Here is a 17,320-nt window from a genome sequence, read left to right as displayed (position 1 = left end):
TACAAGTGCAAACAATACTATTTGGTGTTAAATTTGAAGCAAGGTTACTCCAGATTTTGCCTTTGAGGGCTACATGATTTTATTTTTTATTTTTTGTTGCAAACCAACCTCTTTTTTCTGCCGTGGGGTAGATCTTCTTCTCTTCTTCGCAGCGAGCAGAAGGCATATTGTGAACAGACACACAAACATGATTGCTCCTATGCACAACATCATGGCCAGGAACAGCGGCAGGGTGAGCTCTGTGTGAGTAAAAGACAGCTCAGGGTTACCTACAGAGGACGACTCCGGCAAACAAAATCATGTCTGATGTTCAAACACCAACAGAAAACAGAATATACTCAACCCAAAGTTATTTATAGAGCCCTCTAAAACAGCATGATACTGACCAACGTGCAGGAGATAAAGGAATATATAAAAATATTGCATAAAACAGAATAGTAATACTAAACAATATCAGAGAAAAACCATAACATGAACTCTCAGTGTAAGTACGAAAACAATACTCACTGTGAACTAGTCCAGCTGTGTTGGAAGCAGGGATTTCATTCTCTGAAAAATGCAGCAAGGCATTGCTTACAAAGCAACTCAGAGACTTTATGATTAATTTTGTTTCATTAATAATTAGAATTTCACATAAAGTTAAACATTTAATTTCAATGAGTGGAATGCTTTATGAAATCAGGCTTGTTTTAACTTAACATTTTAAATGTTAAACTGCTAAATGTTAAGCTGGACACCGTTAATGAACCAAAAACAGAATATCTGTCCAACATTATTGTGCCCCGTCAAAAAAATTCACATGTGCTGTTTAATGGGGTAGTGGTGGATTAGTGGTTAGAGCAGTGTGCTTGCGCTCTGAGAAGGTTGCAAGTACCCAGTTCGATCCCCAGTGCCTGCACTCTGGGTCCCTGAGCAAGACCTTTAACCCCAGATTGCTCTCCAGGCGCCGCACAGTGGCAGCCCACTGCTCCCCAAGGGGATGGGTTAAAAAGCAGAAGTGAATTTCTCCATTGTGAGATCAATACAGTTCAATTATTATTAAAATGATTGATTCTGCTATTAATGCCCCGCAACCTGTCTGCCTGGAAGTATGTTCCAAAACATGTAATGACTTTATACATTTTTTCATAGATATGGTTGTTGTGAGAATTCTTAATGACATTCAGGGCAAATGATTCAGGTGAATATGTTGTTCTTGTTCTGCTTGACCTAACCGCTGCTTTTGATACAGTTGAACACAATATTTTATTATCTCGTTTACAGACACAACTAGGTTTTAGTGGTACTGTATTAAAATGGTTTAGATCTTATTTGTCAGACTGAACCATGTCAGTAAAAATAGCAGATTTTGAATCCTCATCCACTCTTTTACATTATGGGGTTCATCAGGTCTCAGTCCTTGGCCCCTTGCTTTGTTTTCTCTTTATTTGCTTCCTTTGGGTTCAATACTCAGAAAATATGGAATCTCCTTTAATTTCTATGCTGACAACAGTCAGATATACATGCCACTAAAAAAAGGAGCCTTTTCGATCAAACGTCAACTATTGTGTCTTTAAGACATAAAAACATGGAAAAACTAGAGTCAAGTCCAGTTTTTAATTATCTTAGGCAGCTGGCAAACACAAAGCCGATTGTCTTAAAACAACATTTCAAAACAGTAATTCATACCTTCATTACAACTCGACTTGATTACTGAAATGCTCTCTACAGTGAACTCAACCAGTCCTCCCTAAGTTATGGAACACTTTACCATTCCATATTAGAAATGCCCCTTTATTGTCTCTGTAAACCCTAGAGATGATTGTTCGTGAAAATCACAGTAGATCAGCAGTTTCTGAAATACTCAGCCCAGCCCGTCTAGCACCAACAACCATGCTATGTTCAAAGACACTTAAATCACCTTTCTTCTCCATTCTGATGGTCAATTTGACCTGCATCAGATCGTCTTGCCCATTTGTGCATGTCTAAATGCCTTAAATTGCTGCCATGTAATTGGCTGATTAGAAATTTTTGTTAATGAGCAGTTGGACAGGTGTCCCTAATAAAGTGTCCGGTGAGTATATATACTATTACATCTAAAACAATTTGAACATTGTGTAAAAGTGCACTATTATTTGTCTGTCATGTCAGAAAGTGAAACAGTTAATTTCTAGAGATTCATTCCACATAGAGATAAATATTTCAAGCTTTTATTTCTTGTATTTTGATGATTATGGCTCACAGGTAAAGAAAACCCAAAATTCAATGTCTCAGAAAATTAGAATATCATGTTAGGAAAGTCAAAAAAGGACGCATCAGTGTATCAAGAGCCACCAGACAAATATTAGACATGGGCTACAAATGTCGCATTGATCGTGTCAAGCCACTCCTGAACCAGAGACGCCATCAGAAGCATCTTACCTGGGTTCAGGAAACCTTTGCAGATGTTTTGAGTAAAGCTGATCAGGGTGTGACACCATGACTTTCAAGCAATGCAGATTTTCATAACATTTCTGAGACACTGATTTTTGGGTTTTCATTATCTGTAAGCCATAATCTTTAAAATTACAAGAAACAAAGACCTGGATTATATCCCTGTATGTATAATGATTCTATATAATATATAAGTTTCCCTTTCTGAGAAGAGTGGCAAAAAATACTGGCGAATGTCTCCAACCGCATTGCACAGCAAGCAAAATCTAATTTGTTTTAAACTGCGTTGATCAAAAATCTTGTTTGTCAGTGTCTTCACTGCCCCCTACTCCACAGAAACAGTTTGCATACCCTTCTCCTTTGCACAAATATGGATAAACAGAGGCGTAGACCTCAGCATGAGAGGCAATAGGTAAAAAACATCCGTTTGGAGCACATTTTACAACCAAAATGCTGCTTTTTGTTTTCCACTTTTTTACTAAATAAAATCTAGTTTTTATTTCATTACCAAGTTGAAGTGGTCTCACATTTTTCCACGCTGTTCTCCAAAATGGTACATTTACAGAAACTGAAACCTCCAAAAAGCAGAAGAGATTATGGAAAACTGAGCATGTATTCTTGTATATAGGATGTGCGACCTGTCATTTCTAGACCACAGTGAGTCCACAGTGTTTAACCTTCCATGTTAGCTCGTGGGAGCGTAACTAAACATGTTAAAAGCAGAAGAGTTAACGTATACAGGTAGATCTTAAAGAAGTAGAATATAATGAAAACATCAATAATTTGGTTTCTGATTTCAGAAATTGAAACTAATGTAGCCTATTATATATATTTATTACACATAGAATGAAACATTTCAAGTATTCATTTCTTGCAGTTTTGATAATTATGATTTACAGATAAAGAAAACCCAAAATTCAATGGAGTAAAAAATTAGAAAATTACATGAGATCAATAAAAAGGGATATTTTCATCAGAAATGGAAGGCTTCTGAAAGTATGTGTATTTCTATGCACTTAATAATTGGTTCAACCTCCCTCTCCTCTGGAGAAGCAGCATTTAGTTTTTATGCTCCACATATTTGGAACAAACTCCCAGAGAACTGTAAAGTGCTGAAACCCTGAGTTCCTTTAAATCAAGGTTAAAAACATGTTGATTTAAATCTGCCTTTCAATGTTAATGTTGAAGTTTGTAGTCCAACATGTCTTATACTGTATCTGACCTGCTGCTGCTATTCTAATGTAATGTGCTTTTCTTTCCTCTCTTCTTTTTTTGTTTTGTTTTGTTTATGTACAGCACTTTGAATTGTCTTGTTACTGAAAAGTGTTTTTTAAAAAGTGCTTTTTAAATAAACTTGCTTTGCCTTTTTTTCATGAATTACTACACCAATGCATCACGGCATAAAGGGAATCAGCCATTGGTTCTGCTAAGGTGTAATGGAAGCCCAGGTTGCTCCAATAGCAGCCTTCAGTTTATATGCATTTTTGAGTCTGGTGTTTCTCATCTTCATCTTGACGGCTCAGATTCTCTGAGGTTCAGGTCAGGAGAGTTTACCAGCCAATAAAGCACAGTAACCCCGTGGTCTTTGAACCAGCATATCGGTACCTTTGGTAGTGTAGGCAAGTGACAGGTCCTGCTGGAAAATGAAATCAGCAACTCCATGCAGGTTATCAACAGACGGAAGCATTTTGTGCTCTAAAATTTCCTGGCAGATGGCTGCATTGACTGTGGACCTTAGAAACCACCGTGGACCAGACCATCACTGGTCGTGGAAACTTCACAGTGGACCTTGATTTCCAAATAAATTGCAAAATTAACTTTCATCTGAAAACAGGACATTAAACCACTGAGCAAAAATCCAGTTCCTTTTCTCCTTAGTCAAGGTAAGATGCTTGCAGCCCATGTGAGGGATTGTCTGTAAGTACGAGCTCTGGATGCGCTGACTCCAGCCTCAGCCTGAATGGATTTTGCTTGACAATCATCTTAAGGTTGTGGTTGTCCCCTGACGCTGGTGCACCTTTTGCAGCCACGCGTTTCCCCTCCACTGAACGTTCTATGAATACGTTAGGATACACCAGTACATACAATCAGCAATGACCTTTTGTGGCTTACCCTACCCCCCTTGTGAAGGGTTTTCATGACATCCGTCAAGCTCTGTACTTGCTCCAGAAAAAAAAATTCGACAGCTGTATGAGATTTTTTTGCCTCAGCCATGACGGTTGTGACGAGAACATGTTAATAGCGCAAAAGATTCTTAACCACAGTGAAATTATTTTTATTGGTTTTATTTCACGCTGACTCACGGGCTGCTGTGTCAATGGGGAGAGCTTTCAGGCATTCCCCAAGTATGAGCTCCTTTCAGCGGGCACCTCTGCAAAAGCCACCCCCACCCCCCGGCTGCTCTGAGTCAGAAAGGCAGACAGTCGTTGCCTTCTATATATTGTGGATGGATGGACACTTCAGAGGCCAAACTTAAGAGCTTTCAGTGTGTGTAAAATGAGAAAGAACCTCAGTACATGTGGTAAATCCACAGATCTGATACAGTTCGTATGGGCTTAGAAAGCTGAAGTGTCCTTTTTCTTTTCTCTTTTTCTTTTAGATGTGGTTCAAGGATTGTAAATAATAAAATGATATTTCGATTTGATCCACTCAAGTTCATAGTGGTCCTTAATATTAATGTCATCACTCTTCAGTTTTCCTGGACTTCCTCGAGTCCGCTCAGTTTGACCCTGCTCCTGAGCAGGGCCGGAGAAACCTGGGGTGGCCCTGAAAAAAACATTCCTGAAACGTTTTCTTAGCCGGTGGAACTGGGGCTATAGTCATCAAAATTACAAGAAAAAAGGCTTGAAATATATATATATATATATATATATATATATATATATATATATATATATATATATATATATATATGGGTCTCACTTTCAGAAACTAGTTTTAAAAATGTTAGCGTTTCAGTATATTCTAATTCTTTGAGATGTACCTGCAATATGTTACAAGACTATAATTTCTGACAAAAAGATCATTTGATGTTGTCACCTGCAATAGGCACATTTTAAGATCAAATAATCTGTTGTGACCTATGCTTTGCACTGTACCTCGGGAGACATTCAGATATATCCTTCGGGAGCGATCATCGTTGCCATCAGCACCACACCAGTATGTCCCACTGTCGTTCAAATAGAGTTTATCCACCTTGACGATGAAAAAGCCTGCTGTAGTGTTGTCATAAAGCGAGACTCGTCCTTCTCTTGTCCACTCGTTGTGTTTCGAAGTATGTACGAGGTGAGCAAAGGACTCTTCGATATAAAAACAGCAGAAGTACTTTGAATTGTTTTTCTGTTTATCTGGATATTCACATCTGAAGTCCAACATATGACCCTCAGTGCCAGAGACAACTGTGGATTTTTCACAGTTCAGAGCTAAAAAAGAGAGAGAATTTCAATGAGTAGCTGATATCAATTAATCAATTAGTCCTTTAAGAAGAATAAATCTGTTTCAGTGAAAAAAGCTTCAAGTCTGAAATCCTGAGCAAATAAGCTTAAATGCAGAAATAAAAACTGACCTTGGATTTGTAGGAAAGTAAGGACGACAGCTAGAGATGTTCTCCACGAGATCCACATTTCTCCCGACATTTCCAGTGTAGCATCAGTTCACAGAGCGTGTCGCACATCCACACCAACCAGGAGGCAAAACCCTTTGTGCTAAAGCTTGAGACAGATGCTTCTCTGGTCGCGGGTTTAAGGTCCTTCCTCTTTCAAAATGAATTTACACGTAAAACCATTCAAAGTGGAACCTTTGCGGTTTTGGGGATGTAAAAGGTGATGCTGTTTTGTGTGCAAAAATAACCTTTTATTCTTCACCAACAGAGAGATGCCTTTGTCCGGTAAAATGTGCAAGAATATATGAGTTTTTGATATGGACACGTTTTTTTAAAACAAATTATTGATTTCTGTTTTTGGGGACTCTTTAGCTTAATTTTTAACTTAATAAAGAAGCCACAGATGCTAATTAGAAAAAACTCTGCCACAAATTTGCAAAAAATTTAGCTTCTTTCATGAAATTGTCTTTTTTTTTTCTTTTTTAATTGCCAACAAAATCACAAAAAATGACATACAACCAAGTCACTAGTCTCACTATGACTTGGTTATAACTCTTATTTACGGAGCCCGTCATGGACAGAAAAAAAGTTTACAAGATGTTAAGACGTGGCCACAAGTTATTTGTGAGGGAGCTCCTTTATGGTGGTGTAGCCTACATTCAAGATACATGGAGAACATAGACTTAATTTCATTTTATTTCAACTTTGGAATGAACTATAATGACATCCTGCGATCTCTTGAGATTAAACACCGAAATGGTAATAGGCAGAGCTCTCAACTTTCAAGCATTGGCCGTGTGACACATGCATTTCACTGACTTCACACGCTCACGCACAACAGAGCTCAGTCTAAACCCTGCCTTCTTCGGAGCTATTTCAGCTTCTTTCACAGCTTGTGGTCATCAGTGATTCCTGTTGCAGTTCGTGTTAACAGAGGAGCAGGAAGAGCGATCAGAGTTATAAATATTTTTTTGTCTTAACCAGCGGTGAAAGTAAGCCGGTACTACGTACACAGGAGGGAAGTGGGGAGAGCTGCTGCCAGATAAAGCCTTCAATCAGAACCAGTCGTGGCTGCACACTGGATCAGTAAACAGTTCTGCTAACCAGATGCAGTCTAAAACACCACTTATTCTGTTTATAAGTTTCGTTCTTATAAACAGGCGTGCTGCCTTGCGCTTGAATTCAGGTGTACAAAATTACGTTACATGTAATCTGGGTGCACAGTTTTAAGGGTCATTTTAAGGAACTTCTAACATAAGTGGCTTCAGCTCAGACCCCTCATTCCTCCTCTTCCCTCTAAATGAGCCCTTTACAGTCATTATTTTCGCATTTTTCCCACTTTTTATTTCTCGCGCACAGCGCACCAATCGGGGTAAAATCCGCCCACCTCTCCGCCTTAATCCGGTATAATTAGGTATAAATTCTGATACCAGACGTTACCAAAAAGTGTTTTTTTTCTACCGTCAATTAGCGAAAAAGAAGGATGTACAGTTAATCATTGCATCCCTGGATCCACTCGCCTCTACTGAACGTCAAGCCCGGAGGCTAAACCGAAGGCAGTATATATCTTATCTATTTCGTTACCACACATTAGTAACGTGTGGTCACGACTTAAAATCTTGTAAAACTTTTTTTCTGTCCATGTCACCAGAGGGCTCCATATTTATTTCCAAGGACATTTATTTTGTCTTCGGAAATAATAGTTGCTCTTTATTATGCTAATTCTTCAGCAAAATATACTACACTACAGTGCTGTAAATAAAGATTTCCCTCTTAGAGATTTCTTCCTAAACCAACTCAGCCTTTGAGAAACAGCAGGGTGGCCCAGACAAAGTCCAGACATAAATACAATTCAGATTTTGTGGCACAACCTTGTAAAAATATTGCAGATCTACAGTGTAGATCTGCAATGTCTGTTACATATAGCACAGTAGAGAATAAACCATTGAATGGTTAAATAAAACCATACCCTAACAATTTTCTTAATTACATAGAGGCACATTTTTGTTTTTATTGCTAATTACGTAGTGAAATGTCCAAAATCAATGGAGGAAACAAAATGCATTTGATGTTATATGTTATACGCCTAACAAAGGGATGTAAGTCAAAGTTAAAAACAAAATGAGGTTTCCAAAAACTTCTTGTGCAAAGTAACATTGAAGAACTTAGAAAGTTAAAGGAACAATAAGTAAAATATTTACTGTAAAATCAACCTAAATCATTCACATTTGTCACCTGGGATGGAAGTAACATTCCCTTTAAACTATTGGTCCATCAACAATGTCTTAGTCAAGTTTTTCTCATTTCAAACTTTGAGGTACTGTCCGGAACTACTTTAGTTCAGACTGTAGCCCGTTTACTTCCTGGTTCCTTAGCCAATCACATGAGAGTTCCCAACACAGAGCGCAGCATTTGGTATTTTATCTTGGCAAAAGAGCAGCAGTCTGCTAACATGGAAGCCAGTAAGAGAAGCAGACCAGAAATAGAAGAGAATACAACGTCATATACAGTACCTCTACTTGTGGAAGTAAAAATTTACACCAGCAACACACTGTTTAAAAATGGCATATTAGATTGTTGTGATTGGCAAGCTGCTGTACTGATTTCAGCCACAAACTGTCAGTATTACTTATAGCTCCTTTAATATTTCTATTTTACACATTTTTACTGAGAAAAGTTATGAGGATTTACACATTTAAGGATAATGAACAATGGCCCAGACAACACATGTACACCCTTTGACACTTTAGGTGAACATCTATCAGTGTTAAGTACAAATGCAATACATTTATATAGTAACAGTCACATAATTTGTTAGAAGGCCAGAAATAAATAAGCAGCTTGTTTTTGCTAACATGTGGTTACACAAAACACAATATTTCAGCTTCATAACTCATATATACAAAGTGTTTAGGAAAAGTGTTATTCGTTCTATAAATTTCATTGTTAGCATATTATTCTTAAAACGCTGAATGAATCATTTCACTAAAATATACCATGTAATATAATTTACTATTTCCCCTCAAATTTCTTCATAACTGACAGTAGATGTTTTATTTTTACCATTCATGACTAACAAAGCATAAAAGTCCTGGGTATAGTACACTTGCTAAGTAGTAGTATTACAAACCATCCTAAACAGGATTTATTTGTGATACATCTAAACCAAACCAAACCGATCTGGCAGGCGGTTCAGTGGAGACAGACTGAGATACACTGTTTATTCGGTTGGCTGTCTCTAGCCTTAATGGTTCTGTTGAGTTTCTGTCAAAGCTGCCAGGTGTCCTTTCTGGTGCTGCCCTTTCTGGTGCTGCCCAAGGCAATGGAGTGATGTAGATCCTGTGTTCCATATCATTGATGTTTTGCTGGTCTGCAGTTGAATGTCTTGAACCAGAAGCACCGCTGGTGCAAGAGAGGTTTTCATAAATGGGAAGGGAAACTGAGCCTTCAATTCCTGGACCGGAAGATATTTGCGCACCCTGCCTTAGGTGGTTAATACTGACAGATATGCCCTCAGATGACCTTTTAGCAGTGATTTCATCACATTTACTTTCACTCATCTGAAAAAGGAGAAGAAATAGATTAGCAAACTCATGGATTTGAAAACCTTAAGCTGATTATGCGCTTATTTCTTATCTTTTGACATACAAAATGTTGACATATCCACAAACATGTTTTAGATAAAGAAATAAATACAAGTGTCATCAGGAGTACTATCCTACATATGAAGTGTGCAAGGCCTATAATGCACCCCTTTCTTATACAGTGTGTGTGTATTGGGCTGAAGCCACATGTATTTTCTGAATGCAGTAAAAACAGTTTAAGTAAATTTTACTGTGATGTCACTGTCTTTCTTTACTGATTTTCTAAAAATCCTGTGCTAAAAACTTTAATGTCCTAAAACGAGCCTAAGACTGACCCCAAGTGGTCAAATGAATCATAAAATAGTTGGAGTATCAAGTCAAGCATTCAGCATTCTGAGGTGAGTGACACTTTATAAGTCCAAAAACAAGGCGTCTGCATAGCATAGCTTGAGATTAGTAAACATTGGATCATTGCTGTAAAATTTGCTTTTAAAATGCTTTTAAAATCAAAGGCAGATACAAAATAGTGTGCTGGGGCTATTAGTTACACCTGTTTGTTTTTCATTCAGGTGATCTTTAAATGTTACACCTGACATCAAATACCCAAACATTTTTTGAAGAAAAAATAAATCTTATAAAACAAATCTAATCATATTAAATTAATGTATAAAATATAATTTGTTACCTGTCTCTAGTTGTGTGTTGTGTTGCAGAATTCATGTGGGTTATGAGCTTTTTTGGCCATGCTTTTTTGTGAAAAGAAACCATAGCCGAAGGATATTGTAACTTCCCTAAACATAGATGTTACAAAAATAACCTTGTCCTTTTCCATAAACATGCAAACAACATTTTCTTAGATTAGTGCCTTTTATAGGAAAGAAAGAATTTGAACCTGAATCCTGCTTACAAAATAGTTTTAGGACTGCTACATAACCATGGGAAGCAGGAGCTTTAATTTCATGATTTACTATCTCAAATGTCATGTGCCGCCAACATACGTTTATGAAACTCTCATGTTGAGTGGCGACATCACAAGGAGGCAATTTCTGTAAGCTGGCTGATGATGAGTCAGAGATAACAGTCTGGCATGAAAACACAAAGGACCGTCATCAAAGGAGCTTGTGCCCAATTATGTTTGTCACGTATGATTAACTTGGTTAAGATTTGGCTGCAATGTTTTTCCACTATACTTTCCATTTTGGCTTGCATTTGTAGATACAAGCTGGAAATTTATTTGGCAAACAAGGCCTTAAAGTCTGTCTTGGACACGCTTGTACGTCGTGACATTTTTTGAGAATAAACATCGGGCCATGTTGGAGATTATATATGTATACATATACACAGTATGTACTAGTGTGTGTGTGTGTGTGTGTGTGTGTGTGTGTGTGTGTATATATATATATATATATATATACACACAATATATATATATATATTATAACAGTTTTATTTACTGACACTTTATACACACACAGGAAGAAACAGTCACATTACACTATAATAAACCGCCAATAACATCAATGAGTCCAAGCTAGGACACAAAGAGTTTAGAGTTGATGTCCTTCTTGTTCAGCAGGACATACAGTATATCTGGGTATAATTTACATAATGATTAAAGGAGATCTAATTTTGTAAAAAACGAGCCAAGAGGGAGTAGATACTGCATAAAGAGGAGGTGGACTAAAATTGAGCCCTGTGGGACACCATACAACAGAGTAGCAGAGGGGGATGCTTGGTCACCTAGACAGACACAGAAACTATGCTGGGCTACGTAAAACCTAAACCAGTCTAGAGTTTTAATGCTGAGATGGTAATTACAGCTCATAATTATGCAGAAAAATCAACAAGCATGTTCACATTTCTTCATTTTTATGTGTAGTTTTTGTTTCTTTTCCTAATTAAACATTTAAATATCTTTGTGTGATTACTAATAGGATAATTGTAGATTTAGTAAGAACCTACTTCAAATATATGCATTCAATGTAAAATAAGGGGTTAATATTGTGATTTACAACTATAAATTGCATTCCTTTTTTATGATAAGCTGTATCCATAATTAGGGAAAATAATTACCTTCAGCAGAGTAATTTCAGTCTAATGAGAAAATATTAATTATTTTATTTATAATAATTATATAAATAATAATTTATTTATATTATTATTATTTATATATATATATATATATATATATATATATATATATATATATATATATATATATATATATAACTTAGTTATATATAGTTATTAGTCACATAACAATAATGCTGTAAGGAATTTTAGTTATGTGTCTTGTTCAACCCAGAGGGCTTTTAAATGTTTTGGTATGGTGCCAGTTTAAGTCTCCACTAATTTCGGATGACTTCCTGCTCAATAGTGGACAAATTCACCATCATCTTTTGATATAATATTAGAACTGCAGACTCACCAGTACTGTGACTACTTTTTGAATGTGCTTTAGTGCTCAGTTCTTGACTCGTTTTCTTTTCTTTCTTTTGTTTTTTAGGTCAAACACAGACAGAAATTGAATTAACTATCTGGGAGCTCCAAGCCAGAACAAAATGTAAAAGGAAAATTTGCCTAAAAAAAGAAATTCCCATTCAAGGTACTTATAGGCACCACTGCAAGGCGGAGTTTGTGACGCAAATTTTCTGCTGTTGTAGGAGTGAGTGAGTAACTGAGAAATGATTGACATTATAAAATGTCAAACGGTTACCCCAGATTCAACACCCAGTTGATACAGACAGATGTGGCTGTGAAGCACCCCTACACAAAAGCTGGCACCTTTTTTTAAAAAAAATCTTTTAAAGGGAGACACAGAGAGATGCCGCTTTTACAAAAATTCCCTTTCAGAAGTTCCACCTCTGAAACCAGGAAGAGAAAGTAGCTCAGCATCAACTAGTCTGCTGTTTAGAGCGAGTACGTTTCTCAAGCAAGACACATGTGCTGCAAGGAGACATCCTGACCTTACTCCTGGGGTCTTTGTTGTGGGGGGGAACATGAAGCTGAGGTTTCGAGCTTTCTCTGCGTTTCCTGAAGTACATAGTCAGTATGAAAATTATGAGTGCAGCAGTGGTCCCGGCTGCAGCAAACAGCATGGGGCCTGATCAGATGAGAGATAAAGTCACTTATCAGATTGTTTTCATGTCAACGTTGTAAAAGAGATGTCTAAAGAGCTACCCACTGAGGTTGGTGCTAGTTCCATCTGCAGTAGTACCGTTCACATCTGTAAGCAAACATAAGGAAATAGATTACATACATTTCAACTTTTAAGGACTTGTATAAGACATAAAATCCATTCTTACTTTTTAAGAAATCTCTTGTTGTATTTGTTCCCATTACGTTTGTCGTCTTTCTTGCGTTGGTGACGTTCGTAAACCAGGGGGAAGTAGCAATGGGAGGAACAGTTGTTTTAAAAGCTGTTAAGAAAAATGACACAGAAGACGGTTTTCAGATTTTGAGACTTTACATCTGCTCCTTCACTTTATATATATATATATATATATATATATATATATATATATATATATATATATATATATATATATATATATATATATATATATACTTTTCATTAAACCCACATAAATGTCCTGTTTTACTATACTAATTAACATAGTTAAAGGCTTGAAAACACCCGTCTTTGTGTAGTTAACCTATGTAATGTGTTTGATTGAAGTGAGTTACTGGTATAAATACTTTTCTATTATATTCTAATCCAGTGAATATGATAGATAGGCCTTGATTAATGCCATAGACGTTAGTCCTGGTGCTCTGTGGCTCAAATCTTCACTCTTCAGGGACACCATTCATGCAAAAAGAAATTGCCTCAATGTCTGTTGTTAAGTGTGTACTTTAAATATGATTGATCTTTTTTGTCTCATTTAGAAATTAACAAAACATTTTCAATAATTGGTAACTCTGATGAGTATTGTGTTCAAACCTAAAAGAATCACTACATGTTAATCTCGAATGTTCAAAACTTTTTTGGTCTGAGATATTTATCATGAATGCAGTGATTAGATTCATTAGTCTTTTCCGGGGTTTTTTTTCACTTCTGAAAAAAGGATCCAAAGGTTGCTTGAATCAATTTGATTTGATTATTGATTTGTTAGCATGATTTTGTTCACATAATATAAAATCGTCTTCTGACTGAGTCATCATTGATTGGAGCCGTCTCTGCCCCCGGCAGCTGACAACTCCTTGTAAGTGTTTATAAATTCTGATGGAAAAGGGAAGAAAGATGGTCCATAAAGTTCTGCCCGATTGAAACAGTATTGCCTGATTAGCCAGTTTGCTTTTTTTTTTTTTTTTTTTTTTGCATCCTGGAAGAGTTTCTTTTATTCCGTTACTGTTCAACTGGAGAGACAAGCTTCATCTTAACCAGTAAGGTTTCTTTTTCTTATTATCAATTTCATTCTAGACCTATCCAAACTGAGAGATTACCAAGACATTAAAGGCCCGGTGCCCGGGGAAACTCCGGCCAGTCTGATCTACTTGCCGGAATGGCAGCGATGTGTCAAGATTTCCACCTTTCACAGTGGCTGATGTGCACCTACCATGGTCTAAAGTGGATTCTGAGGGAGAGGGGACACAAAAGTCTGATTTCAGACCACACTAACGCCTCCTTTCTTCTGATGTGGATTTTCAGGACCAAGTGAATTTGAGTTTTTAAGCCAGTCTCTATAAATTCACTTCCCCAATCAGGTCTTTCAAATTAGAATAAACTGGGAGGAAAACGCCTGCATTAAACTTCTAATAAAATGACAACCTTTAAATAAAAATAGACTTTTGATCACGTAAATCACATTGTGTGTGTGTGTGTGTGTGTGTGTGTGTTTCGTTCTGTGTATATAAGTAAATATATATATTTTACTTTCTGCCACTGTGTGAGCAGTAGTAAAATATATTATTTCATCTAATTAGATTGATAAATCCTAATTTTTATAAACATGCAGAATCCTCTTTGCTTCCTTGAGTGTAGGACTGAATCGTTCCCTTAGATAGATAGAGGATTCATTCATCAGAACTGATTTTTGATTGGCTTACGACTGGTTATGGCTAGTTGAGACAGTTTCTATTTATAAATATTGAAGAGCTGAAAGGAGCCAAATTCTGCCATGAAGAGTCAATAACCTTTTTAAATCTGAGTTCATCCAGCCGGTAACCATCTGAGTTATCCATCAGGAAAATGATTTATAAACTTGCAGGGAAGCCCAATGGATGTTCCAATTCACACATATTTAACCATACTGACAAATATATTTTGCGTAACTATTTTCTAGTTAATTGCTCAAAAACGAATAAGTGCTCACACACCTGGACATGCGTACAATCCCCACATTGACAACAAGCAGCAACAGATAAAAAGAAAAAAATGGCTAAAACTGAAGTTATAACACACTTACCCTCATGTACCGTAAGCTTCACTGACGTGTACGTATTGTGCACGGACCTGATCACAGCGCAGTAGTACAGCTGTGAGTCTGACAGCTCAAGATGTTTGATGGAAACGGTGAAGGAGCCGTCGCCAGAGTCGACCAGCGTTATCCTTCCAGACGTTTTCATTTCACCAGGCGATATGTCCACCAGTTTGTCCTTGTTTTCACACGGCTTTTTGCAAAAGTACTTTTTGTTGTTACTTGCCAGTTTGTGAGAGCACTTGAATGAGACTTCTCCGCCTTCAGTTCCCTCCACGTTAATCTCAGCAGCCAGTGTCACCGTAACTGTGAACGTCGTTTCTCATTATATTGCATTTTGTTTTAGCATTTTAAAATGAATTACCGTCAAAATAGCCATTACCCATTACAGACAGACTTACCTGTGAAAAGACAGCAGAAGACACAAAGGGTTCTCATTGTGTCTCAGTGTTCGCCACAGACTTAGTCGATTTTTAGGAGCGCACTTGTATCAAACCTGATGGAAATCTTCACCGCCGTCTGTGACAGAGCAAGTGAAATTACATGTAAACAACCCTCACCCCCTCAACAGCTTCCTGTGGTTTTAACTGTATAACAGCAGAAGATAGGAGCTGTGGGCGTCAGCAAGCCAAGAGAAGTGAGAGGCCTGTAGTTTCTGCAGTATGCACGCACACGCCTCGCTTTCATTAAGTGAAGTTTTTTTTTTTTCTTGTACCAAACAGGATTTAGGATTCCAAAATGTCCTTAAGCGTTTCAGCAAAATACTAAATTATACACATACATCATGTATGAGTAGGTATGTATGTATACAAAAGGGAGTCCTGACAACACAAATAACCCGTCCTGAACCTGCAGCCGCACCACAGCCACTGTGGTGATGGTGAACACACACCACAAGCTTTCAACCAGCTATTAATTACATCATTTGCCCCCAGACTTTCCACGGTTATTACAGGAGCGCCAATCACCTGCAGCTGGCAGGTTAGCTGCGTGTTTTTTTTTTTTTAACTCCTCAAATGTGCTAGTAAATCGTTGACTGATAGAGAATAATGTTGAAATGTGGAAGGGACTCATTGTAAATCATGGAAATCAGTACATCTACAGTGTCCATTGTGGACTCCAAGAGAAATATGAGCTAATGTTAGCTTAGCAAAAAAGAAATTCACTCTTTGATTTTGATTTTAAATGTACTGCTGTAATGTATTTCATAAAATAGCTGTGGGTGTACATTAGTAGAGTTTGAGTTGACTGTAAAATCAGGTCCCAGTCATTTTGTCTCTACAAAATATTAAACATACCGTTAACTGCCCACTGTTCTCTTTTATTACATGAAAGACAAACTTTGTTAACAACGGATTGACTTTAATCCCAGTATCTATCCCACTATGGGTGAATATGTAAAATTTAAATGATTTTTTTTTGTATGGGACTCTATTTTACTTGGTAGTAGACAGGCCATTGGCACTCGTTTAACTTTTAATCTACCTAGAAACAACATGAAACCTTCTGATTCGTTGATAACTGCCGGCCTCTATCACCAGCACAGAAATCCCCTGGTGCCATTTCTGTTGCAGTTTCCGACAGAAAAACAGAAGAGTGTGGGCTCAGTGACAATGTTCTGGATAGAAATAAAGAACCTGTATACTGTCTGTGGTATTCCACAGCAGAAGGCTTGCTGTGATGGAAACAGAAAGTAAACAAAAAGAAAAGGAGGTGTTGGTTTTTAAAAAAAAAAGAATAGAACAAGAAATGAGGAGAAGATTACCTGGAGACAAAATGTAGAACTTCAAGATTAGATTTCCAGGTAGATGATCGTTATGAAATTATGGCCAAAACGTGTAAAATAAGCAATAAATCAAGCATACTAACCCAACCCCCACAGCTTTTAAAAAGAAAAGACCAACAACGTACTTAGAAACCAAACTTTAATGATCCTGCGCGAGAAACCATGGATGACGTTGTTCTTTACCTCAGTGGCAGACGTTTGGATCAGCCAACATGCATTTGAGAAATTGTCAAAACGGGAACCTTGAAGGCCACGTAGACATTTTATGTTAAATAGTGATATAACGTTCATGGTTTAACACATATTATCTTTGTTTTTATATCATACAGTAACTCTAAGAAGTGTATAAACCACTGTTAAACTACCACGGGTTTGTGAAGTGAAAGTACAGGATCATAAATAATTGTAAGATTTATTTAACCCTTAAAGGGAGACAAATAAAGCAAATAGCATTTTTTTAGCCCTTGAATACATTTGGTTGTGTACTTGGAGTATCCAGGAGTGCAAAAATGTTAAA

At 37.1% G+C, this 17,320-nt stretch overlaps 2 protein-coding genes across 2 annotated transcripts; both read right to left on the bottom strand.

Moving 5' to 3' along the window:
- Positions 1-265: 265 nt before the first annotated feature.
- Positions 266-6,090, bottom strand: LOC105929248 (CMRF35-like molecule 7). The gene is made up of 4 exons (XM_036136650.1): positions 5,978-6,090; positions 5,511-5,834; positions 508-549; positions 266-303 (listed from the first exon to the last, which is right to left on the bottom strand). The coding sequence occupies exons 1-4, from the start codon at positions 6,045-6,047 to the stop codon at positions 266-268; spliced, it is 474 nt and encodes a 157-aa protein (XP_035992543.1). The 5' UTR covers positions 6,048-6,090.
- Positions 6,091-8,514: 2,424 nt separating this feature from the next.
- LOC105929242 (CMRF35-like molecule 1) lies at positions 8,515-15,527 on the bottom strand. Its single transcript, XM_012866935.3, has 6 exons — positions 15,419-15,527; positions 15,006-15,323; positions 12,903-13,016; positions 12,782-12,823; positions 12,564-12,700; positions 8,515-9,573 (listed from the first exon to the last, which is right to left on the bottom strand). Exons 1-6 carry the CDS (start codon positions 15,453-15,455, stop codon positions 9,148-9,150), a joined length of 1,074 nt encoding a protein of 357 aa, XP_012722389.3. The 5' UTR covers positions 15,456-15,527; the 3' UTR covers positions 8,515-9,147.
- Positions 15,528-17,320: the final 1,793 nt, after the last annotated feature.

This window comes from Fundulus heteroclitus, chromosome 5, assembly GCF_011125445.2.
Source record: "Fundulus heteroclitus isolate FHET01 chromosome 5, MU-UCD_Fhet_4.1, whole genome shotgun sequence".
In the NCBI taxonomy this organism is placed as follows: Eukaryota; Metazoa; Chordata; class Actinopteri; order Cyprinodontiformes; family Fundulidae; genus Fundulus; species Fundulus heteroclitus.
This window is presented reverse-complemented; position numbering and strand designations above follow the sequence as displayed.